This window comes from Medicago sativa, chromosome 4 (genome assembly GCF_051527215.1).
Source record: "Medicago sativa cultivar Bolivia chromosome 4, Bolivia_mono, whole genome shotgun sequence".
Taxonomy (NCBI): Eukaryota; Viridiplantae; Streptophyta; class Magnoliopsida; order Fabales; family Fabaceae; genus Medicago; species Medicago sativa.
The window spans coordinates 54,995,694-55,022,815 of record NC_140752.1 but is presented as its reverse complement, the minus strand read 5'-3'; the positions used below and the strand labels follow the sequence as shown (position 1 = coordinate 55,022,815).

At 36.2% G+C, this 27,122-nt stretch overlaps 4 protein-coding genes across 5 annotated transcripts in view; 3 read left to right on the top strand and 1 right to left on the bottom strand.

The window, feature by feature from the left end:
• LOC146929932 (disease resistance protein Roq1-like) overlaps positions 1-14,750 on the top strand; it is a 32,065-nt gene extending 17,315 nt beyond the window's left edge. Inside the window, exons 6-7 of the transcript XR_015006228.1 lie at positions 5,716-5,751; positions 14,556-14,750. The gene's annotated coding sequence lies outside the window, so the exon portion shown is untranslated. The remainder of the gene's footprint in view (positions 1-5,715; positions 5,752-14,555) is intronic.
• LOC146929933 (disease resistance protein RUN1-like) lies at positions 1,609-14,750 on the top strand. Of its 2 annotated transcripts, XM_085701615.1 has the most exons (7): positions 1,609-2,185; positions 2,431-3,526; positions 3,635-3,853; positions 3,996-4,667; positions 4,762-5,478; positions 5,716-5,751; positions 14,556-14,750. In XM_085701615.1, exons 1-5 carry the CDS (start codon positions 1,683-1,685, stop codon positions 5,458-5,460), a joined length of 3,189 nt encoding a protein of 1,062 aa, XP_085557741.1. In that variant the 5' UTR covers positions 1,609-1,682; the 3' UTR covers positions 5,461-5,478; positions 5,716-5,751; positions 14,556-14,750. The 2 variants fall into 2 exon arrangements, with proteins under 2 accessions (XP_085557741.1, XP_085557740.1); XM_085701614.1 differs by lacking the exons at positions 3,996-4,667; positions 4,762-5,478; positions 5,716-5,751 and adding exons at positions 12,898-13,569; positions 13,661-14,224 and having other exon boundaries at positions 14,537-14,750.
• On the bottom strand, positions 10,380-12,349 carry LOC146929934 (serine/threonine-protein kinase Nek5-like). Its single transcript, XM_085701623.1, has one exon. It carries the CDS (start codon positions 12,331-12,333, stop codon positions 10,684-10,686), a length of 1,650 nt encoding a protein of 549 aa, XP_085557749.1. The 5' UTR covers positions 12,334-12,349; the 3' UTR covers positions 10,380-10,683.
• A 4,102-nt stretch (positions 14,751-18,852) lies between the features above and the next one.
• Positions 18,853-23,205, top strand: LOC146929931 (uncharacterized). Its single transcript, XM_085701626.1, has one exon. The coding sequence runs from the start codon at positions 20,814-20,816 to the stop codon at positions 22,155-22,157; it is 1,344 nt and encodes a 447-aa protein (XP_085557752.1). The 5' UTR covers positions 18,853-20,813; the 3' UTR covers positions 22,158-23,205.
• Positions 23,206-27,122: the final 3,917 nt, after the last annotated feature.

Here is a 27,122-nt window from a genome sequence, read left to right as displayed (position 1 = left end):
GTTGTTTTTCATGGTTGAAAGATTTTTGGTGAGAATGTGAAAAAGAGAAGATATAACAGAATTGAAAGAAGTTGTTTCAGGATTAAACAACTCAGTATGAAATAATGTGAAGTGAATAATGCCTTTTATAAGCACAGATACCTTTCTAAAGTGTGTATTAACCAATATTTAAAATGTCAAAGAAATACAAGTTGAAATTATAGTTTCCTCAAATTATAGTTCCCTTTTGTGTATGCTTATAGCATTTGGTTTCAGCAGTTATAAAGCACGGACACAGACATGAACACCGGACACACCGACACCGACACGCTGATACGGACAATAATTATTCTTGCATGAACTCTTACATAAAAGATTATTCTTACACCCAACCAATAAAAATATGACACATGTTATTAATTTTAAAAAAATGTGATTTTAATTAAGGAAATGGAAACAATAAATGGTGGTGGGTGGTTTTTGTTGGTTAAAGAAAGTGGAAAAAGGAGAGAGAAATATTAAAAATAATGAGAAAAAATAATGATATTAATTATTTTTATTATTTTAATAAGATGTTTGATTTTAATTGGTTGGGTGTAAGAATGATCTCTTAGGTAAGAGTTCATGTAAGAATTTCTCTTTTAGAAAATCATATAATTCAGTGTAAACATAGGTGTCGGTGTCATACTCTGACATGTGTCTGACACGGGACACACTTAATCCGATGAATGTCTGTGTTTCATCTACATACTTTACCATTAAAATAACAAACCCAGTCACCCAGATTGGCTACTTGGGTTATAGCATTCTACCCAATTTAAGGAGACATAAATTTTACCTTTTATTTCTTTTTTACCTTTCTTTAGGAAAAGTGATGGTTGTTTTTTTTTTTTTTTTTATGGTAAGTGATGGTTACTTTAAAGAAATACGAAATGGCAAAAGGAAGTTTCCCACTTGGAAAAAGTGTAGAACCATATAAAAGTAGAGGGTCCTACTAATAGTACAATGAAAACATGAAACGTAAAATTGGGGAGAGAATATTAAGCTTTTTTATGAGTTTACTAAATACTCCCTCCAATATGTAAGCACTCGTTGCATTTTTCACATTTCTTAAGAAAAGTTGTTGGTGCAATTAATATGTCTATTTTGTGTGTTAATATTGCCAAATTATCCTTTATTTGTTTGTATTAAATTTGATTTTTCATATTTTAAGATAAATTAATAGTATTAATTAAGGATATGTTTAGGAAAAAATTAATAAATACATTTAGTGATTTATTTTGTTTGTTAATGTGTTTATTTTGTTTGTTAATATTACTAAATTGTTCTTTGTTTGTTTGTATTTAATTTGACTTATGTGTCCAAATAAAACTATTACATGCGTCAAAAACAAAAATAATAGTTCCGGTACTTATTATACTATTCTTTGGTTTTTTATTTATTTATTTTAGTTTTTTCTGAAAGTTGAACAGCAATTACATTGAAGAGATTAGCAAGAAGAGGTTGCAGTACAATGTTATTTACTGCATGATTGGTCCACACGACTATAGGAAGTAATCAGGAAGTTGTCATAAGTTTTGTCCTTGTTATATACACCACAAAAACATAAACTCATACCGAAGACTCCACATTTCAGACCACAAAAACATAAACTCATATTCTGCATCTCAAACTCTTTTTTCATCCAGTTTCTCTCAATTCTCATGGCTATGCAATCACCTTCCTCATCCTCTTCATTTTCCTATCGATTCACTTACCAAGTGTTCCTCAGCTTCAGGGGCAGTGACACTCGTAACGGTTTTACTGGCCATCTCTACAAGGCTCTTACTGACAAGGGAATCCACACCTTCATTGATGACTGTGAGCTGCAAAGAGGGGATGAAATCAAACCATCACTCGACAAGGCCATTCAAGAGTCTAGGATCTTCATACCTGTGTTTTCTATCAACTATGCCTCTTCTTCATTTTGTTTGGACGAACTTGTCCACATCATTCACTGCTACAAAACAAAAGGTCGTCTCGTTTTGCCTGTTTTCTATGGTGTGGATCCTACTCATATACGACATCAAAGTGGGAGTTATGGCGAACATCTCACTAAGCACAAAAAAACTTTCCAAAATAACAAGAAAAACATGCAACGGTTGCATCAATGGAAGTTGGCTCTGACCCAAGCCTCTAACTTGTCCGGCTACCATTTTAGTCCTGGGTACTCCTCTTTACTTAATTCTTGTTTTCCTTTTCCCATTTTATTTATTTATTTTTTATTCCTCAATAATACCATCTTAAAGCCTAAATTGGAAACACCTTTTTATTTACGTTTTTAAACAAGTATTAGTTATTTATAAGTCAAAAAAAAAATAGTTAGAATTTAGAAATGTATGATATATTATGAGTACATGGATGTGACTGTGATGTTGTTACATACTGACTTATCTTATTGGACACGAATAGATATGAATACAAGTTTATTGGAGAGATAGTCAAATACGTCTCTAACAAGATCAGTCGTCAGCCCTTACATGTTGCCAATTACCCTGTTGGATTGCAGTCTCGAGTACAACAAGTGAAATCGCTTCTTGATAAAGGATCTGATGGTGGAGTCCGCATGGTAGGACTTTATGGTATTGGAGGCATGGGTAAATCAACACTTGCAAAAGAAATTTATAATTTTATTGCTGATCAATTTGAATGCACGTGTTTTCTTGAAAATGTGAGAGAGAATTCAGCTTCAAATCAATTGAAACATCTCCAGGAGGAACTTCTTTTAAAAACACTTGCACAGAAAATTAAGTTAGGAGGTGTTAGTGAGGGAATTCCTTATATAAAGGAAAGGCTACGTACCAAGAAGATTCTTTTGATTCTCGATGATGTTGACAATTTGAAACAACTACATGCTTTGGCTGGAGGACCTGATTGGTTCGGCTCTGGAAGCCGAGTTATCATTACCACTCGTAACAAACACTTACTAACCAGTCATAAGATAGAAATTATGCTTGAAGTAAAAGGGATGTCTAGGGAAAATGCTCTTGAATTGTTGAGGTGGATGGCTTTTAAAAATTACAAAGTTCCGTCAAGTTATGAAGAGATTTTAAACCGTGCAATTGCGTATGCTTCTGGCCTTCCATTAGCTATAGAAGTAGTGGGTTCCAACTTGTTTGGAAAGAGTATTGCAGAATGTGAGTCTAAATTAGATAAGTATGAAAGAATTCCACATGAAGATATCCAAAAGATACTTAAAGTAAGCTTTGATGCTTTGGACGAAGAACAACAAAGTGTCTTTTTGGATATTGCTTGTTTCTTCAAAGGATGTAGTTTGACAGAAGTTGAAGAGATACTTCAACATCATTATGGTTATTGCATAAATAGCCACATTGGAGGGTTGGTTGATAAGTCTCTCATAAAGTGCCACTCAAATGTAGTGACATTACATGACTTGCTAGAGGTCATGGGTAAAGAAATCGTCCGGAAAGAATCACCCAAAGAGCCTGAAAAACGTAGTAGGCTGTGGTGTCGCGATGACATAGTTCATATTTTAAAGGAAAACAAAGTAAGATTGATATCTATGAACAAATATTTATTTTACCCTTAATTACATTTACATGTTCTCAATATTTTATTTGTATTGTGGTTGATTCATTTTTTTTTCTGTTAAAAGGGAACAAGTAAAATTGAGATGATATATCTGAATTCTCCCTCAACGGATCCCGTAATAGACTGGAATGGAAAAGCCTTCAAGAAGATTACAAATCTCAAAACACTTATTATTAAAAATGTCTCTTTTTCTAAAGATCCCAAGCATCTTCCAAGGAGTTTAAGGGTAATGAAATGGAATGGATGTTCTTCAGAGTCTCTATCATCTTGTATTTGCAGCAAGGCAAGTGAAATAATTTCATTTTCTAGTTGTATATATTTATAAATTCACAATGTTTCTGTTTCCATCAAGAAAAAATATCACTATGATAGTATAGTATTTGATTTTTAATTTATTTGTTTGTTTCTTCTTTGTGTTTATGCAGAGGATTGAGGATATGAAAGTCTTGACATTGGACAATTGTCAATATTTAACCCATATACCCAATGTCTCAGGTCTTCCAAATTTAGAAGAATTCTCGTTTGAAATATGTAAGAATTTAATTGCAATTCACGATTTGATTGTGAAGCTAAATAAACTTGAAATCTTAAATGCATTTGGATGCATCAAGCTTGAGAGTTTTCCACCCTTATGGCTGCCCTCTCTTAAGGAATTGGAACTCTCTTTTTGTAAGAGACTCAAGAGTTTTCCAGAATTATTATGTAAGATGACAAATACAAGAGAGATTGGAATGACAAATCTCAGCGTATCACTTGAGCGATGTGAAATGCTCAAGTTCCCAAAACATAATGATAAAATGTATTCTACAATGTTTCCAAATGTGGAAGCTCTTCATCTAGAAACTTTCAATCTCCCATATGAATGTCTCCAAATAGTTCTCAAGTCGTGTGTTAATGTGAAACTGCTAAACTTATCCCATGGCAATTTCAAAATTCTTCCCGAGTGCCTTAGTGAATGTCACCTTATGAGGACCCTCCTATTGAATCTCAACAAGCATCTTGAGGAAATTAGAGGGTTTCCACCGAATCTCAAATGTCTTGAAGCATTAGGATGTAAATCATTGAGTTCCTCAAGTAGAAGAATGTTATTGAGTCAGGTTTGTTGTTGTTTTTTCTCGCAATAGTATTTGATATATAGTATTTCATATATAATCGACAATGTGTAATGTATATCTTATGCTAAACTAACAGCAATTACATGAGGCTGAGTGCAGCAATATTTGTTTCCCAAACGGAACAGAGGGGATTAGGATTCCATATTGGTTCGAGCACCAAAGCAGGGGTCAATCAATTTCTTTCTGGTTCTGTAAAAAGATCCCTTCTATAACTTCTATTGTTATTCTTCCGGATGTTACATATTATTCTTTAGGATTTAATTTGTTTGTCAATGGTTATAAATGTACATTTCCAGAATTCGAATTTAAATGGCGGCCTTTTCCGGGACATACATATTTGTTTGATATGAATTTGGAAGAAAATATTGAACGCTGTAAAATATTTCATGGGATCAATTTCGAGTCTGAAATGGACAAAGCACTTTTAAAAAATGAATGGATCTATGTGGAGTTTAAGCTTCGGTTTTTAACTGGGGGGATTCCTGAGAATGTGATTAAAGGGTTAAGAAGTACAAAAATGGGAATCCACGTGTTGAAGGAGAAAAGCAACACGAATGCGGATGTGATATTCACCAATCCTTATAGTAGAAAGAGAAAATTAGATGAATATCTCAATGCTTCATTATCACAATTTTATCCTACGCTGAAAAAACATAGATTTGTGGAAGTCGGAGTTTCAGAGACAGAAATTTTGCAGCAGCAACATCTAGCTTTAGTGTCAGGCATGCGGAACTTGGTGCTTGCTGAAACAATAGAAAAGGAACACCATGGCTAGATATATTCCTTGGTCCAGGTACATCATTATCATTATTATCTTTATAAACCAATTAATTGATGGTATAAAGAAGCTTTTTTTCTATTTTGTTTTTATCTTGAAAATGGAAGTGGAGAATTTCTTTTCATAAGTCAGTTTTGGTTTAGAACTGTAATATGTTACAATGTTTGTTTTCTGCATAATGGTGTGTATGACAATTTCAGATTTGTCGGTAATTTAAACAACTTTTCTCTAACCAAAACTAAGCATTGTCAGGAAACCATCTGTAGTCATCTGGCTATTTGCATTGTCGCTCGCACTACAGAAACCATTGGTTGTTTGAAAGGGCAGTGCGTATTGATATGCTTTGCACCTCAGTTGGAGAGTTTTGAGAATATCAATCTTAGTAGACAAATTGGAATCCACTGTGTTCAAGAACAAAAGAAGCACGGAGCAGGATGTGATATTCACCAATCCTTATAGAAAAAGAAAATCAGAGGAAGATCAGAGCTTGGAAGTTTCTGAGGCAGAACTTGTGTTTTCCACATTTGGCAGAAAAGTGATTTATCGCAAGAAGACACGGGAGAATTCGTGTGTTTCGTCAAAGTTCGGGTTTGTAATTAATAGCAAGTCACAATCTCTGTACATATTTTCATTTCGACAGATGATGGTTCGTCACAATCTCTGTACAATGATGTGAACTTTCATTTCAAAAAGTTGGATGCTTAGTTTATATTTTTTTCATTTTTCAGTTCAAGTGTTTGATTATTAGTTACCAAAATATTACATTATGGTATTTCAATGTAATGTGTGTAGCATTTCAAAACAGGTTTAGTCACACTCTAAATGGAAATTTCCACATAAAAAAATAAATAAATCCAAATGTGTGTGTCGTATTCCAAAGAGTACTAGCAACACACCCTTTAACACACACATTTGTACACGTAACTAATGACTTTGGTTTCAATTGCCATCCATTACCATAAAACCTTACGCAAATCAACTCTAATAGGAAGAAGAAGAAAAAAAAAACTCCCTTTCTCCTAATGATTCATGTTATGCATCAATTCTAATATTTGTTTGGTTGACAGTTCCCACTTCCCCAAATTCACTGCACCAAATCATATGGTCCAAGACTGCATTCTTAACTTCAAAGTAAAGGTTATTAAAACTGTTAACCATGTTTTTGAGCTCCGTTTTATTATTATCTATCTTAATTATGAGCTGTTGTATATACCTTCATTCAGAAGAATGAAATTCTGCAGTTGTAATTCAGCAGAATCTTGAAAAAGAATATAACAAAAATATCCATCGAATCACACTGAAACAATAATAATTAAAGAAAAGAAAAAGGGCTATTGGAAAATTGAAAGAAAAAAAATGTAACAGGGAAGAAAGTTGCATTGCATTATTCCATTTTGAACAAATACAACACTTTCAATCATCCAAAGTGTTGCATATTATTATTACACTATTGTTTATCTCTATTACACTTTCATGATTCAGAAAGAAAGAAAAAAAACTGAAACTCTACAACACAACTAACACATGGAATTGAAATCCATGAAGAAGGAAAGAAACCAAATTTACAATTCCTAGAAGAAGAAAAAACTATGAGACTCAAATTCAAGAAAAAGTGGCAGAGCAAAAGAAATGCTCAACAATAAGAGGAACAGCCACAGCAATTACAAGAAGAAAGATCAACATTCCAAACAACGCAATTCTAACGTTAGTCACCAAATCACTATGAACATCGCACGACGCAAGAAGCGGGTTAACAACGACGCTTGAACCTGAACCACACATTTCAACTTTCATTTCTCCACAATGACCTACAAGCTTGTCTTTCATAACCGGCCACATTGGTTGAATGTATCTCGCATTAGCACTAAATCGTAAATCCAAATACACCAACCCGCAAGCTTCTCCACTACCATGAAGTTTCCAACCATCGATCGTCATAGACACGTTACGAAACTTTGCCTCTTGAGTTGAAGCATCCACAGGTTCGTTGTAAAAAGGCTTCGAAATAGAGAAGGTTGAGAGGTTTTCTGGACGGTGGAAGAGCGATAGATGAAGAGAGTCATAGTGAATTGTGCTTCCAATAGTGTTGGAGTGTTCCGCAAGAAACTCGACACCCAAGTTGGCTGTGAAGGTTTTTCCATTGGTGACATTAAGAACAGTTGAAGTTGTTGAATGGAGTGTGAAAGAAGGAGTTAGAGGAATGAAGAACAAAGCGATCGAACATGTGAGAATCAAGATCATCCATTCACCAAGAATTGCAAAGAGTGTAGTTGCTGTTGCATAAGCTTGATTCAAAGATGAATCATCAAGATCAATGGTGTAAAGAGAGGGTTTCTTGGTGTTTTTCATGGTTGAAAGATTTTTGGTGAGAATGTGAGAAAGAGAAGATATAACAGAATTGAAAGAAGTTGTTTCAAGATTGAAAAACTCAGTATGAATAAATGTGAAGTGAATAATGCCTTTTATAAGCATTAGGTTTTGCTGAAATGAAAAAAAGAAATTCATTTTTTTTTCCATAAGTTGAAATTAAAATTTCCATTTTAATTTATGTTTATAACAGTTACTGGGATTATTACAGTTACAAAGCACTTAACTACTTTTCTGTTCTCACATGTCATACAAAATTTTATACGATATTAAATAGGTCAACGACCGTGTCCAAATTCATATGCACTGTGTGATGCAAGAATCTTGACGATGTGTGATTCAAATACAACTTCAATATAAACCTCTAAGATGCACGTGAATAGTTCATAAATATTTTATTCTTACATTATGTAACATGGTCCCCTGCAGATCCAATTTAACTTCAACTCACGTAAAGCAACAAAAATGTGAGCACATGCTCCCTAGTCAACACATTATATTCTAATACACCACCAAAAATGACTTCACATAAAAAAAATTATATTTACACACTCTTAAATATTAATGTAAAATTTATATTAATTCAATCAAAGAAAAAGTAAAATCTATATGATTTGAAGGATCTTTGTTGCAGCGTCTACGGAGAGGCAGTGAGCTAAACGTTTAGGTCTCGTGAGAGACCTCGTATTTATCTATAACATTAAGACATTAGGTATATGCGTGGTGTCTCTAGTATTTTTAATCGATGTGAGACTTAACCAACAATATCACGTACATTTTATTTAACTAAAGAGTGGTGTGTAAAAACTAAAGAGGGTTAAATTATGCTAATATTCAACTTATAATTAAGCAATCTTCAATAACTAACTATGGTTTGGCTTCAACTATGTTGCAGTTCTTCCCAATACCCAATAGTTTTCCAATGTCTTTTGTAGAATAGAATTCCACATCCAAGTCCCCACAAGAAACACACAATGTATTTTCCTTGCTTGGCCATATTCCAGCTTCAAATCCAACTCTAACAACCATCTTCACATCAAAATTCACCACCCCTTTGTTCCACTCCTCAACTAGATTCTCTTGCACCGCCTTCTGCAAGAACTTCGTTGAATTCGTCGTTACCAAGTCAACCTTCATACTCTTGTTGCTCATCTTCACCAAAAGTATACGTTGTTGCACCTCAACTTCCGAGAACACGATTTCACCGTAAAGTATCACCACATCGAAATTATCGAGAATCAACTGGATTTTTTTGTTTTGGTTTGTTATGGTCAGTCTCACCTCGAACATGCCTGTAATCTGTGAATCAGATACAGTGAAGTTTGAGACAGAAAGTGATGTTACCGCAAAACTAGGGTCGTGTGGATGCATGACAAACCAAGCTATGCCAATGATAGCCATGAAAATGACAAAGATCGATACAACCGTCAACGTCAGACGCCGGACAAAACCGATGTCAGAAGATCTTCTTGTTGGGATATTTCTAGTAGGAGGGTGCTCCATGTTCATTACTTTGGATTTTGAAAAGAAGGTTTGTGCTTTAATCGTACTATATATATTTCAAAAGCAGTGTATTGGTATAGGTGAGGGGTAACCTTGGCGCAACTGGTAAAGTTGTTGTCATGTGACTGTAAGGTCACGGGTTCAAGTCCTGGAAACAGCCTCTTGTGTAAAAACAGGGTAAGGCTGCGTACAATACACCAAATGGTGGGACCCCTTCCCGGACCCTGCGTATGCGGGAGCTTCAGTGCAGCGGGTTGCCCTTTTTAGTGTATTGGTATAGGTATTTGTTATGAAGGTGAAGGTGATGCAGTGATCAAAAGTAGAAAATATATCATGAATTTGAATAAGGAGATAGAAAACCACACATTAATAAAGTAAGAAAATGCGTAAAATGTTGCATGAGATAGTAGTTTTGATGCTTCCTAGAAAGCAAAATGTGCATATATGGAAATTTGGTGGAAGTGCAGGAAGTAGGAACTACTGATTTTTAAGGTAGGTCCCTTTCAATGACAAAAACTATGTTATTTTGTATAATAACTAATAGAGTAGGTCCATTTACATTTATTACTTTATCTCAAAGTAGGAAAGATTCATCATGTGCTTTGTTGAAAATTATAGTATCAACAAAGAATGGTTTCTGCTTCTGTAATCTGTATGCATGATTAGAAAATAAGGTCAACTTTTCCTATCATACATCATGAGTTTTAGATGTACACATTTGAAAAAACATAAATTTAGTACCATCCAGAAATACATTTTCAGAAATATAGACTAAACTGAAATTGGTCCTCAGCAACAACAAAATTCCCAAATAACGAAAATTACTAATGTAATCTTCAAAACTTTCAAATGTTGATCAAATGGAGAGTAAAATGTTCCGAAAAAATGTCTGAAAAAAGTATTAATTTGACTGATATTTCAGATTTTTGAGGATCAAATTAGTACTTTGCATTTTCAGGGGCTAAATAAGATTAGTTTAGATGTTTGCTAAAGACTAGATTGGATTTTTACTGTAATATTTAACAAATATTCCAAGGCACAGAATGTCCATACAATTAACCGTAAGTTGGTATTATTATTTGTATGATCACTATTTACAGTGTCAAAAAAGTACGGAAAGAATTACAATAATGAAAATAAGCAGCGGAAAAGCCAAACATTTTTCTCTTAGGTAGCTTTTAACTACAAAAGAAAACTTTGAACATCAAAGACAAACAAACTCATCAAGTAAAGAATCAAGATACCTCATGTTGAACAACGTCCTCCATTTTCCTCGGACATCATTCCCTTAAGACTCCTTGCTAACCAAATTGCCGTCTCCCTTGGGGAGACCTTATCTTTTCCAAATGGCTATAGTACAACTTGAAGTTCCTCCAATCTATTATGTTGCAGCAACTCTGCAGACAATTCCAAGAGCTCTTCAAGTGCTTCTGCTCTCTGCCTGAATGATTTCACGTCGAGTATTTCCTTTTCTGGTGGTTTGTCTTTGGTTGTAGGTGTGTTGCATTTACTGTGCTCGGATGAATCGGATTCCGATACTAAAGAAACAGTGTTACTCACATCTTGAGGATTTTCAGAAATGCTCGATGATTTCAAGCTCGTAGCATCGGAGAAACTTGAGGATTTAAGTGTAGGAGGAGTGGTTGTGCTTGTATTTCTCATTTCCAACTGATCAGAAATATTAGTTTTCAAGGTTTCAGCTTCAGAGGAATTCGAAGATTTAAGAGTTGTTTGAGAGTTTGTGTTTCTCATTTCTATGTCATCCCTCATAACATTGATAAACTTGCCAACATCGACATTCTGAACTCCCATTTCTACCGATTCCATTACCGGCTGATCACTCCCAACACGGTAACTACTATGGCGTATAACATGGATCACGTCATCAAAGGCTGCAGGAAGATGACTAGTATCTGGCCTTTCTTGTGCTTGATTCTGCATTACAGTTCCTTTCTCTTGCAAAACTTTCTGGCTCGATGCTTTAGTAGAGGTAATTACAGGAGCAGTTTCAGCGACCAATGACAATCGGTCCTTGACCGTGAATTTGTCATCATCAGTGACTGTTTCAGGCCTATCATTGAGTTTGTTTACCGAACCAACTTCTTCACAAACAGACTTTTCTACAGAAGTTGAGTGTGGATGTTTAAGAGACTTGGTTAAAGCCATTTCATTAGAAGTATCTCGAAGACCTTCGATTTCTTCGGCCACTTCCGTAGATGAATCAACATATCTATTATCACAAATAGAAGCAGTAGGTGTATCAACTGATCTATCATCACACATAGAAGCAGTAGATACAGTTGTCTGATTTCTCGGAAGACTGTCTTCGGAAGCAAACATTTTCTTAGAATTTTCAACAGGGTGATCAAGTGTTAAATTGGAAATCGCTTTTTCATTACTACGGATAGTATTCTGAAAATTCAGGGCGACTTCACAGGTTTCCTCTGACGCTTCTTCAGCCATTGTACAACGCGAACAGGTTGTCGACGGACTACTGTCTGGACGTAATTCTACACCGACACTTTTTGTTACATTGTCATGATCAGGAAGTATATGTTCTCTCATGTCAATAAAAGTTGTTGCATCATCAGCAAGTTCACATCCCTGAATAGAAACCGAAGACGAAGTAGAATTACAACTCTCTGTTTGCATTGCTTTAGAATTTCTTTCAAAAGCCTTATGAGGTTCTCTAGTAATTGGTCTAGAAATACGAGGTACATTGCCATTGAACAAATGACAATGGCTCGTCTCAGATTCCTGGCCTGTATTACTTGGACCTAGCTTCCCGCTATCGTTCGCTGCATTTGGAACATCAAACCCTGCCAGCCTCATTCGTCCTGGAAAAGTAGGCCGCCGAAGTAAGCTTGGAGGAGTTCTTTGTCTTGGCCTAGGAGGAACTCCATCCCCTTCTACTTGTTTGATAGAAGAAGATGGTGGAGTCATATCATGTTTCGGTTTAACTTTTGGTGAGGGCTCTGTCATCAGTAACTGCCAGTACATAGAAGTAAATAATTTTAATGCTATGAGGAAACCTTCGAAAATAGCTGGTATTGTGTAAAACTTTTTACACTATCAAGAAATCACCATCAATCATGTATGTAACTTTAAAGATAGTTTTGATTAAAGTCAAACTTTTTTAATGATTTGACGATTGCAACTAATTGAATGTGTAAAAAAAAGTAATAATGACAATGTATATCAATTAAATCCAATTTCAAAAGGTAATGTACCTGTAACTTTGACTGATGGGATCCATATATCCGTTTTGAAGAATCAGGGGATGCCTTTACAAGTGGAACAGTCGGTGACTCTAAACAAATGTCTCTTTTTCTAAAGATCCCAAGTATCTTCCAAGCAGTTTGAGAGTATTGAAATGGAATGGATGTTCTTCAGAGTCTCTATCATCTTGTATTTGCAGCATGGCAAGTTAAATAATTTCATTTTCTAATTGTATATATTTATAATTTCACAATGATTTTGTTTCTGTCAAGAAAAAATATCACTATGAGAGTATAGTATTTAATTTTTAATTTATTTGTTTGTTTCTTCTTTGTGTTTATGCAGAGGTTTGAGGATATGAAAGTCTTGACATTGGACAATTGTCAATATTTAACCCATATACCCAATGTCTCAGGTCTTCCAAATTTAGAAAATTTCTCGTTTCATAATTGTAATAATTTAATTGCAATTCACGATTCGATTGGGAACCTAAATAAACTTGAAATCTTAAATGCATGGGGATGCATCAAGCTTGAGAGTTTTCCACCCTTATGGCTTCCCTCTCTTAAGCAATTGAGACTCTCTTATTGCAAGAGACTCAAGAGTTTTCCAGAATTATTATGTAAGATGACAAATACAAAAGAGATTGGAATGACAAATCTCAGCGTATCACTTCAGCGATGTGAAATGCTCAGGTTCCCAAAACATAATGATAAAATGTATTCTACAATGTTTCCAAATGTGGAAGCTCTTTATCTCGATACTTACCATCTCCCATATGAATGTCTCCAAATAGTTCTCAAGTCATGTGTTAATGTGAAACTGCTAGACTTATCCGTTGGCGATTTCAAAATTCTTCCTGAGTGCCTTAGTGAATGTCACCTTATGAGGACCCTCAAATTGAATTGGAACAAGCATCTTGAGGAAATTAGAGGGTTTCCACCGAATCTCAAATGTCTTGATGCAGTTGGATGTAAATCATTGAGTTCCTCAAGTAGAAGAATGTTATTGAGTCAGGTTTGTTGTTTTTTCGTGCAATAGTATTTGATACATAGTATTTCATATATAATCGACAATGTGTAATATATATCTTATGCTAAACTATCAGCAATTACATGAGGCTGGGTGCACCAATATTTGTTTCCCAAACGGAACAGAGGTGATCAGGATTCCAGATTGGTTCGAGCATCAAAGCAGGGGTCAATCAATTTCTTTCTGGTTCTGTAAAAAGATCCCTTCTATAACTTCTATTATTATTCTTCCGGATGTTCAATATCCTGTAGGATTTAATTTCTTTGTCAATGGTTATGAATGTACATATCCAGAACTCGAATTTAAATGGCTGCCTTTTTCGGGACATACATATTTGTTTGATATGAATTTGGAAGAAAATATTGAACTCTGTAAAATATTTCACGGGATCAATTTTAAGTCTGAAATGGACAAAGCACTTTTAAAAAATGAATGGATCTATGTGGAGTTTAAGCTTCATTTTGTCTCTGCGGTTCCTGAGAATGTGATTAAAAGGTTAAGAAGTACAGAAATGGGAATCCACGGGTGCAAGGAGAAAAACAACACGAATGAGGATGTGATATTCACCAATCCTTCATTATCACAATTTCATCCTACGCTGAAAAAGGAACACCATGGCTAGATATATTCCTTGGGCCAGGTACATCATTATCATTATTATCTTTATAAACCAATTAATTGATGGTATAAAGAAGCTTTTTTTCTATTTTGTTTTTATCTTGAAAATGGAAGTGGAGAATTTCTTTTCATAAGTCAGTTTTGGTTTAGAACTGTAATATGTTACAATGTTTGTTTTCTGCATAATGGTGTGTATGACAATTTCAAGAGTGGATCCTCTCATGTTGAAATAAACATGAGGAAGTTATGTTTCTAACAAAAATCCCTCTCATAAAATTGAACATTTGTCAGTAATTTACACAACTTTTCTCTAACCAAAACTATGCATTGTCAGGAAACCATCTTTAGTCATCATGCGACAAGTCTACAGGTTGCTTGCACTGCAGAAACCGTTGGTTGATCGAAAGAGCAGCGGTGAGTATTGATATGCTTTGCACCTCAGTTGTACTGCAGCTCAGTTGGAGAGTTTTGAGAATTTCAATCTTAGTAGACAAATTGGAATCCACTGTGTTCAAGAAGAAAAGAAGCACGGAGCAGGATTTGATATTCACCAATCCTTATAGAAAGAGAAAATCAGATGAAGATCAGAGCTTGGAAGTTTCTGAGACAGAACTTGTGTTTTCCACATTTGGCAGAAAAGCTATTTATCGAACAAAGAAACGGGAGTATTCTTGTGTTTCGTCAAAGTTCGGGTTTGTAATTAATATTTATTAGCAAGTCTCTTTTTTTTTAATCCATCTTGATTTTTTTAAAAACAATGTAGTAGTCATGTATGTAGGATTAAAGAGTTTGTACATATTTTCATATCGACAGATGATGGTTCATCACAATCTCTGTACAATGATGTGAACTTTCATTTCAAAAAGTTGGATGCTTAGTTTATATTTTTTCATTTTTCAGTTCAAGTGTTTGATTATTAGTTACGAAAATATTAGATTATGGTATTTCAATGTAATGTCTGTTGCATTTCAAAATAGGTTTAGTCACACTCTAAAGGGAAATTTCCACATAAAAAAATAAATAAATCCAAATGAGTGTTTGTATGCCGAGGAGTACTAGCAAGTAGCAACACACCCTTTAATACGCACATTTGTACACGTAACTACCCTTGCCCATGCGCATACTTATAATACAGATTTTTACCCTATCAATTTATGTGAGTATCCAACGATTTTGGTTCCACTCTTACATTATTTGATTGAGAGGTCCTAGTTCCCCAAATGCTCTGCACCAACTGATAAACATTGTCCACCACTTATTCAAATAGTTTTTATTTATAGAATACAACAGAAAAATCATATGGTCCAAGAGATTGTCAAACTCCTATTCTAAAGACTGCATTCTTAACTTCAAAAAAGTAAAGGTTATCAAAACTGTTAAGCTCCATTTTATTATTATCTATCTTAATTATTGCATTCAAAACTGTTAAGAGCTATTGTATATTCCTTCATCCTGCTTTTGGGTTCCACTAATTATTGCATTCAGAATATTTCTTATTTAGGTCCCTAATTTAGAAGATTGAAATTTTGTAGTTTCTATTTCAACAGAATCTTGAAAAAGAACATAACACAAATATCCATAGAATCACACTGAAACAATAATAATTAAAGAAAAGAAAAAGGGCTATTGGATTGAACAAATACAACACTTTCAATCATCCAAAGTGTTGCATATTATTACACTTTCATGATTCAGAAAGAAGAAAAAAAAACTGAAATTCTACAACACAACTAACACATGGAATTACAATTTCTAGAAGAAGAAAAAACTATGAGACTCAAGATTCAAGAAAAAGTGGCAGAGCAAAAGAAATGCTCAACAATAAGAGGAACAGCCACAGCAATTACAAGAAGAAAGATCAACATTCCAAACAACGCAATCCGAACGTTAGTCATCAAATCACTATAAACATCGCACGACGCAAGAAGCGGGTTAACAACGACGCTTGTACCTGAATCACACATTTCAACTTTCATTTCTCCACAATGTCCTTCAAGCTTGTCTTTCATAACCGGCCACATTGGTTGAATGTATCTCGCATTAGCACTAAATCGTAAATCCAAATACACCAACCCGCAAGCTTCTCCAATACCATGAACTTTCCATCCATCGATTGTCATAGACAGGTTACGAAACTTTGCTTCTTGAGTTGAAGCATCGACAAGTTCGTTGTAAAAAGCCTTCGATAGAGAGAAAGTTGAGAGGTTTTCTTGACGGTGGAAGAGTGAGAAATGAAGAGAGTCATAGTGAATTGTGCTTCCAATAGTGTTGGAGTGTTCTGCAAGAAACTCGACACCCAAGTTGGCTGTGAAGGTTTTTCCATTGGTGACATTAAGAACAGTTGAAGTTGTTGAATGGAGTGTGAAAGAAGGAGTTAGAGGAATGAAGAACAAAGCGATCGAACATGTGAGAATCAAGATCATCCATTCACCAAGAATTGCAAAGAGTGTAGTTGATGTTGCATAAGCTTGATTCAAAGATGAATCATCAAGATCAATGGTGTAAACAGAGGGTTTCTTGGTGTTTTTCATGGTTGAAAGATTTTTGGTGAGAATGTGAGAAAGAGAAGATATAACAGAATTGAAAGAAGTTGTTTCAAGATTAAACAACTCAGTATGAATAAATGTGAAGTGAATAATGCCTTTTTTAAGCATTGGTTTTGCTGAAATGAAAAAAAGAAATTCATTTTTTTTCCATAAGTTGAAATTAAAATTTCCATTTTAATTTATGTTTGTCATACCCCAATTTTTGACCTAAGGATCCAACATTCATACACCGACACGTGGCCTTTGACCCTGATCAGTCTCTGACTTTTCGGTGAAAATTCGGCAGAGAGGTATTTTAAAATACCTCATTTTTTGTTCGAGTCAGACCCTCTTCTCTCTTTAAGTTTTATTTTTAATTCGTAATTTCCATCTTTTATTTTATTTAATTAATCAATCTTTATTTTTGTTAGTTGTTCGATTTTTATGTTATTTTAGTCACTTTTTCTTTTGTCCTTATTTTTTATTTTATTTTGTTTCTATTAAATACTCTTTTTTAAGGATCTGCGTAGTTTTATTCATTTAGTTTGTCATTCATTTTCATTTTTCATTATTTCTACTATTATTTCATTTTGTTATTATCCGGTAAAATCAAAAGATGTCGCACACTCCTTTTCATCCCAATCCAAAGACAGTCCCGGTTTGTTCATCATCAGAAAACAGTCCAGGTTCAAATCCAAAGATAGCCTGTTCACATCACATATCCAGCGCACGTTTTCATCCCAATCCAGCAACAAACTTTGCTCTTCTTCCTCCTCAAGCCACAAACTTTCTGCTGTTTTGTTAACAAACGTAAGTCCTAAACCATGTCACTATAAAACCAGCACCTGCACAACACAACAGGGGGGGCCAAAATTCATCAACGCACAAACTGGCCGAAAATTCACATCCACACCCACACAAATTAGGCAAAAAAATTCACAGAAACATAGCAATTCGTCACGAACAATTTTCACAATCATAAACCTGCAATTCACACATTTTTACACAACAATCTCAAACACACAATCACAATTTCATCACAAGTTCAATCTGCACAATCACGACAGCAACACGAAATTCATCGGAAACCCATTTCACTTAATCCAATCGACACACACAAAACACCGCTCATCACCATCGACCAAACCTTAACATCATAACCATAATAGCCGATTCAAAAACCTCTAGCACACAATTTCATCAAACCATTTTTTTTCCAAACAATTCATCACAACCGCATCCAAACCAAACATCGAACCAGTCAACGTCTCAGTCTCTCAAACTTCAGCATCACCGTCAAACCCAAACTGATCCCAATCAACAGCAAACACAACCGAATCGGAATCGCGAAGCACATCCAGGACCACAAAAGACGAACCTGCCAAGTCCCAAGCAAACCCGAATCAAATCAGAATCAAAACAGAAGGTGTAGAAATCGGAACCGAGAAGGGAGTAGAAGGTGACGAATTCGGCACACCACAGGACAATTCCTCCACCGCCAGTCGAAATCAAATCAAAAGGTAAAATTTCATCTTTTCTGTTTATTTGTCTAGATTTAAGGTTGTGTTAATTTTGTTTAGGAATTTTGGGTGAAAAAACGGTTTTAGGCAGAAGAAAGTAGGAAAGAAAAACCAAAAAAAAAAAAAACATAAAAGGAGTAGGTTAAAGGCGGCGGCGCGCCGCCACCTGAAGTGGCCGGCCGCCGCCCATTTTGGTCGGAGAAGAAGATTAGAAAGAAACAGAGGGAGCGAATAGGAGAGAAAGAGAGTATAAAATAGCAAAAAAAAATTAAAAAAAAACAGAGAGTTTGCAGCGGCGGCGCCGCCATCTGCGACGGTCGGCCGCCGCGCTGCACCTTTCAACCGCCGTATCTCCATGTCGGAGAAGAAGAAGAGGAATAGGACAGAAAACAGAGAGATGTGAGCGATTGGGAGAATAGATGAGGAAGAGAGAGAAATAGAAATGAAAAAATGAATGAAAAATCAGCATACAACCCATATATATCACCCACGACCCAAACCCATTGAACCGACCCACCTGCAATACAAACCAACCCGTTTCGGTTTCCCTTAAGCCCCATCTATCTTTTTTAGTTTTTACACACCCTGCTCGCTGCTGCTTGCACCCCTCCGTTACATCATTTTCATTTCTATTTCATCATGCATTTTAAACTCTCTTGCATTTTTTTTATTATGTCGTTTGCATTTCATTATTTCCATATTCACTAGTTTAGGATTTGTTCATTGCATATTTATATATATTTTTGTGTAAAAATTTAGATTGCATATTAGGTTTAGATGCAAATAATTCATACATTTTATCAGTTTAGGTCTATTAATTTGCAATCTTAGTATTACTCATGCATATTTATTTATTTTGTCGTTTATTTCTTATCACATGGAAATTAGAATGTATATATAGGCTCGGTGTAAATGATTCATGCATATTTACTTTTTTTCGCATATTTTAGAATGTATAAATTAGGCCTTAATGTAATTTATTTATATTTTTCCCGCAGACCATAGCATGTATAATAGGTTTTATGTAATAGTTTTAGGTGCATGTGTGCGTGCGTGTGTGTATGCCTTTTATCTTGTTTCTAGTCTAGGTCAATGGTCTTTGTGGTGATCCAACGTCACTACAAAGTACCTACGCTTTTATTCTCTTATGCTCCGTTAGTGTAAATTCTAGTATAGTCATTATTCAAAAATAACAAAAAACATTCAAATATTCAAAAATCACAAAAATATTTTTTCTAAATAAACCTTGATCTTAAATCAAGTGACGTCTTTTTTTATTTTCTTTCCTTAATCAAACTTCAATCAATTTAATCATATTTCAAGTCATTTTTCTTTAATATAAAAAATACAAACAAATTTCATTTTGCCATTTGGCTTTTCCATTTTAAAACCTTTTTCAAACTAATAAAAAACACACAACCAATCAAACGTCAGTTTTTTTTACCCCGAACTACGAGGTTTTGATCCCTCACGGGTACGTAGGCAGAGGACATTCGTCCTTCCAAATCAATAAAATGTAGATAAACTAGGTCTCCTTTCTTTTATCTTTTCAAACTCCATTTTTCTTCAAAACAAGCAAGTTATAGCACATTAATTAAATGAAACCAAGAGGTTCCCGTAGAGTACTACGGACATAAAGGGTGCTAACACCTTCCCTTTATGTAACTAACCCCCGAACCCTAAATCTTTTCAAAATATGGGGTGTTTGAACTTTTTTCCCCTTTTCTTAAAAAAAATTAAATGTTCAGTCGTGAAATAAATTAGTGAGTCAAACGCTAATCAAATAGCCTTGATCTCCGAAAAATGACGCGACAGAAATGGCGACTTCACTGGGGACCCCCCTAAGAGGGTTGAGCCTAACTTGGTCTTATTTAATTTTTGTGCTATAACTTGCTTAAAAAATAAAAAATAAAAGATGGAAATACGTGTATATATGTTCTCCCTTATTCTTCTTTCTTCCTTCTTTTAAACGTGAGTGGTGAGATAAGTCCTAACCCGGACTTGAGGGAAACATAAGATAGGATGGTGGTATAATCAAAGTCCCATACCGAGAGTAAGTTTCGGGATATGGTACATGTGATAACCCCACTCAACGGAGGTCTCTTGGAAGTAATTTATGTCGACATGAGTAGTCGTGATTGGCATTGCTATTTTCAAGTGACTGTTAATGTTGAGGACCTTTAGTTACCTTTAACCCATCTTGGCCTTTTAGGACGTAGTGCGGTGGCTAATCAAGAGTAGTCTTGAGTTGGTTGATACGCGATACTACACTCAGACGAGACTTTCTTACGAACGTTGTTGGACCGGAAGTAGTTCCGCAACCCGATAATGTTCGGAAGTGGTTGACAACTCTGGGAACTTGGTAGAACCCTTGTTACAAGTGAAAATAAAACCATAGTCCTTACCAAATGGCGTTGTTACCCTTGACTCCATCATCATGGACCTTAAACCTCACCATGTTTTCACCGTTTGTGTAGCATAATCATGCATGCATGCATTCATTCATCGATTTTTTCTCATTAAACATCGAAGGACTTAAAACAAGCTTTTTGTAAATGTTGTAGATATGAATCCTATAATAAGGAGCACTAGGAAGTACACTTTCAAGAAACCCGATTTATTGAAGCTAAGGGAGCTAGGATCGAGAGTAACCAGTCCGGAGGACTTTCAAGCTCATCATGGAAGACTACTTAGCATCCTCCAAACAAAAGTTGAAGAAGGGGTCCTCAATACGTTGGTCCAATTCTATGACCCACTCTATCATTGCTTCCTATTCCCTGACTTCATATTGGTTCCCACTCTTGAAGAATATTCTGACTTGGTTGGCTTACCTGTGTCCAATGAAGTACCCTTCCATGGCCTTGAACCCAATCCTGAAGCCTCAACCATTGCTAAAGCTCTTCACCTTGATGCCTCTGAATTGAAAGCTCAACTTACCATCAAAGGGAAACCCCAACTCCAATGCTTGCCTACACATTACCTTTTCCAAAAAGCCTCCCTCTTCGCCGGACTACCCAACAATAAAGCCTTTCACTCCATCTTAGCCTTACTCATATACGGGCTCCTACTTTTCCCAAATATTGACAACTTTGTTGATATCAACGCCATCAAAATCTTCCTCACCAAAAACCCTGTCCCTACATTACTTGCAGACACTTACCATTCCATCCATGATCGTAATCTAGCTGGTCGAGGGGTTATCCTTTGCTGTGCGCCTTTACTTTACAAATGGTTTACCTCCCATCTACCTCGAACTCAGCCCTTCATCAAAAACCCTGAAAAGCTCTCGTGGTCCCAAAGAATCATGTCCCTTACCCCCGCGGACATAGTTTGGTACAACCCAGCCAGTGATACCAAAACCGTCATAATCCACTGTGGTGACTTCCCTAATGTACCTCTTATCGGAATATGGGGAGGAATTAGCTACAACCCCATCCTTGCCCAACAACAGCTCGGATACCCGGTCAAAGCCAAACCTTTATACCTCGACTTATCCAGCGTATTCTACCATAACCATGATGATTACACAAATGAGAGGGAAAAATTCATACAAGCTTGGCATGCCATCCATAGAAAAGAGAGGAGCAAGATGGGAAAAAGATCAAGTTTCGTCCATAGCTCTTACACGGAATGGGTCATTGATAGAGCTACAACGTACAAGATGCCTTACACTTTATCCAGAGTCCCATCTTCAACTACTTCAGCTCCCCCACTGCCCATACTCCCTGAAAATGTGGAAGAATTCCAGTACCAGTTGGTCGAGATGACACGTGAAAGGAACAATTGGAAGAGGAAGTATGAGATGGTTATGGCTCAGATGGAGACAAAGGATGGACTGATAGAGCAAAAGGATCGTGAAATTCTCAAGCTAGGCCAACTAATTGTTAGGCAGAATGATCTCCTCCAGTAGAAGGATGATATACTCAGACGGGATTCTAAAAGGAAGAAGGAGTACATGGATATGTTCGCCGGCGCCCATCCAGATTTCGAAGAGTAGTCTGCTATAGGAGTTCAAGAGTATCTTAGTTGTTTCACCACTTTATGTTATTTCCTAGCTTTTTTGTGATGTACTTTGGAGTCTATCCCTTGGCTCAGTTTTGTTAAAAGGGAATTATTTTGTAGTACTTTAATTATTCAATGAAATTTTCAATTATGATGTTTACAAATTTGCTTTTATAAGTCCTTCGATAAAAAAAAAAGTGTCTATTTTTGCATACGCATCATGCATCATTTTGCATTTCATAGTCTCAATTCTGAGTCTCACAAAATTTCTTTTTCATAGAGGTCAATCTGTTTCAAGTGGTCCGACTGACCTCGCCCAAGGCCAACTCGCACCTACAACACTCGTGCAAACAAAAAGAGGGAACATATCAGTTTGAACAAGAGATCACAACACTCCAGGCCGAGTCAGAGAGACTGAGCACCCTGGTGGTTTCACTGGTAGCTTTGCAGAATCAGCCGTAGTTCAAGCAAAGGCCCGAACGCCAACATCAACAGCAGCCTCGACAACAGGCTCCAAAGATGCAGTTTGACCCAATCCCAATGACGTATGCGGAGCTGCTTACCATCTTGCTCATGAAGAACCTTGTCAAAACTAGAAAGCCTCCTCGGGTGCCCAACGAGTTGCCGGTTGGGTATCAACCTGACCTCTCATGTGCCTTTCATCAAGGGGCACCCGGCCATGACATTGAGCACTGTCTCTCTTTGAAGATTGAAGTCCAGAAGCTGATTGAAGCCAATATATTGCTCTTCGAAGATTGAATTCGGACTTGCAAGCCACATTTGGGTCGTTTTTGATGTTCCTTCTGCTACTTATCTGTTCAAATAATGCGTTGGTTTGTTGTTTGCTGCTTTTCAAAAAAAAACCCTTTCGTTCTGCCCGAGACGAAAGTGAACTGGTGTAGGGCTTTTTGCTTTAAGCATTTTCATCATTAATAAAAAGGTCGTTTTGATCCCGACTTTGTTTTTTTTATTTTGTGCTTTGTTCTGGAAAAATGGTAATACAAAAAACCAAAAAAATATAATCATTCTCAAATATCTGCATAATCATAACTTATACTTGTCAAAATCAATAATCAAATCATGCATTAATAAACCCGTTGAACACATTAACCATGTACTCTCTTCCAACTTTGAGTTCCCTGTGTCCGAGGCTGAAGAAGGGAATGAAGAGACTCCTGACGAGATCTCTCACATACTGGGGCATCTTAGCCATCGAAGCTGCAAACAAAAGTCACGAAGATTGTCCAGAAGATGGCAGACATTCACAAAGACTGGCATGAGATGTTACCGTTGCCTCGTACGGACATCGTACTTCAGTACAAATTTCAACAGGGGCAACCCTCCCTCCTTCCCCGATACGCAACATGGAAGTCGTGCTTCCCGTGGAGGTTGAAGTCCCGTCAATAGGAGTTCTGCTAAAGTCCAAGCTTGATCGAGTTTAAACGCATGACGACCTTGTACAAATATATCAAAAGAGGTTTAAAACAAGCTTCTAACAAAAAGGTTCGTCCCCATGAATTTCAAGAACGGAACTTTGTACTACTTTCCAACCAGACTCCAGGGGCAAGTGGATGCCTAATTATGAAGGTTCATGTGCAAAAACTTTTACAACTATGGATGATGACAAACTCGCACGTCCTATGAATGCTGGTGCAGTCAAGAAATACTCTATTAAAAAAGAAAAGCTCGATAAGTCGCAAACCTGAAAAGGCGGCTTAGGCAAAAATGAGCGTCTCGGTGGACTGAAAACCCGAAAGGGCGGTCTGGGCAAAAATTAGAGACATGAACAAAAATGATTATCCTGATAGATTGAAACCCAAAAGGGCAATCTATGCAAAAGTTAAGGATCATGACAGGTAACTGCATCAGTCAGCACAGTCCACTTGGGGCATCCAGTCGTCAAAAGAACCTCCGATTCGAAGCATCTGCAGATCAAAGACTCAGAACTGGGGCATTCAAAGTTGTCAGGGAGTATAACGGTTATCGTGTTCAATGTACCCTTCCCATATATTTACCATTTTCCAAATTTTTCAAAGATCCGTGGGGCCACGCCGTTGGCAGGTCACCACTCTAGTCATCAAATTTGAGCCTGTGCCATTTATTTGGAATTCTCATTTATTCTATTTGCAAAATTTCTTCTATTTTTGATGGCAATACTTGAAGCAAAAATTTTCAAAATACAAAAACCTTTTACATCTTTTGAAAAGTGTGAACAACAAACGCACTCTCTTTGAACTTGTGAGTAGTCGAAGTGTACATCAGCATCCGCCTCGAGAACGGTTACATTCCAGAAGAGAAACATGGCTAAGCACAATGAAGAGGACCTCTGCTTCAAGCAAGATGCTTTCACAGTCAAAAAAATATACAAAAAAATAATACAAAAAAAATCAATGCTCGCTAAGTTGAAAACCTGAAAAGGCGGCTTAGGCAATAGAGAGCGTCCCGTTGGACTGAAAACCCGAAAGGGCGGTCCAGGCAAAAATTAGGGGCATAAAAAAAAGAATATATTCCCGGTGGACTGAAAACCCGAAAGGGCGGTCCAGGCAAAAGTTAGGGATTTTCAAAAAAATATATACAAAAAACATGATTGTTGAAGCATCCCAGGGGAAAAGCACTCCGCTCTGATTTACAAATGGCGACTTCTTCCAGACTTTTGGTTAAACAATGGGTTTGCTCCCCAGGAGGCATCAGTTGCTACCTTTTGTCGGGCTTCACCTCGTCAACGGCTCGATTGGTTCACAATAATATCATCTCCAAGGATGTTTGTCGAGTGTTTGTGCTGCGATGTCAATCCGCTTTCCATCTTACCTGTCTTGTCTCGTTTCATCAAATTCATCTGTCACAATCCAGTCTATACACTCATTATATTCATTCAACCATTCATACATTCACGCATTATTACTTTCATTCATACACAACATCGTTCATACATGGTCGCATCTATCACAACGTCGACAATCAATTTCAATTTCAATTTCAAGTCCAAAAGTGTCATCCCCAGCGTTGGCTGTTCCAGTGATGTCACTAATCAATTTCTATTTCAATTTCAATTTCAAATTCAAATTCAATCAATTTCAATTTCAAGTCCAAAAGTGTCATCCCCAGCGTTGGCTGTTCCAGTGATGTCACTAATCAATTTCAATTTCAATTTCAATTTCAATTTCAATTTCAAATTCAATCAATTTCAATTTCAAGTCCAAAAGTGTCATCCCCAGCGTTGGCTGTTCCAGTGATGTCACTAATCAATTTCTATTTCAATTTCAATTTCAATTTCAATTTCAATCAATTTCAATTTCAAGTCCAAAAGTGTCATCCCCAGCGTTGGCTGTTCCAGTGATGTCACTAATCAATTTCTACTTCAATTTCAATTTCAATTTCAATTTCAATCAATTTCAATTTCAAGTTCAAAAGTGTTATCCCCAGCGTTAGCTGTTCTAGTGATGTCACTAATCAATTTCTATTTCAATTTCAATTCTAATTTCAATCAATTTCAATGTCAATTTCAAAAGTGTCATCCCCGACGTAGTTGTCCAAGAGATGTCACTATAAAGTCTTGTCTTCATTAAAGCTATCGCCTCAAACCGATACGGTAGTAGACAATCTTTTCCCCAGTGAAACTACATTTCCCCTTAGCGGAGTCGGATCCCTTTCTTCAACAAATTTGGGTATCCCGTCGTTATTTTCGTCTCAGTCAAGTCAACTTTGTCGTCCTGCATTCATACAAGCATTTCACGAGCATTCATAGCATCTTAGGTCCAAAATTGGTGTACTTTGTATTTAAGTCTCTTCGCTCCGATCGAATTAAAGATTCCATCTTCAAATCTCCGGACGAAGAAACTTAAATAGGGGCATCTGTCATACCCCAATTTTTGACCTAAGGATCCAACATTCATACACCGACACGTGGCCTTTGACCCTGATCAGTCTCTGACTTTTCGGTGAAAATTCGGCAGAGAGGTATTTTAAAATACCTCATTTTTTGTTCGAGTCAGACCCTCTTCTCTCTTTAAGTTTTATTTTTAATTCGTAATTTCCATCTTTTATTTTATTTAATTAATCAATCTTTATTTTTGTTAGTTGTTCGATTTTTATGTTATTTTAGTCACTTTTTCTTTTGTCCTTATTTTTTATTTTATTTTGTTTCTATTAAATACTCTTTTTTAAGGATCTGCGTAGTTTTATTCATTTAGTTTGTCATTCATTTTCATTTTTCATTATTTCTACTATTATTTCATTTTGTTATTATCCGATAAAATCAAAAGATGTCGCACACTCCTTTTCATCCCAATCCAAAGACAGTCCCGGTTTGTTCATCATCAGAAAACAGTCCAGGTTCAAATCCAAAGATAGCCTATTCACATCACATATCCAGCGCACGTTTTCATCCCAATCCAGCAACAAACTTTGCTCTTCTTCCTCCTCAAGCCACAAACTTTCTGCTGTTTTGTTAACAAACGTAAGTCCTAAACCATGTCACTATAAAACCAGCACCTGCACAACACAACAGGGGGGGCCAAAATTCATCAACGCACAAACTGGCCGAAAATTCACATCCACACCCACACAAATTAGGCAAAAAAATTCACAGAAACATAGCAATTCGTCACGAACAATTTTCACAATCATAAACCTGCAATTCACACATTTTTACACAACAATCTCAAACACACAATCACAATTTCATCACAAGTTCAATCTGCACAATCACGACAGCAACACGAAATTCATCGGAAACCCATTTCACTTAATCCAATCGACACACACAAAACACCGCTCATCACCATCGACCAAACCTTAACATCATAACCATAATAGCCGATTCAAAAACCTCTAGCACACAATTTCATCAAACCATTTTTTTTCCAAACAATTC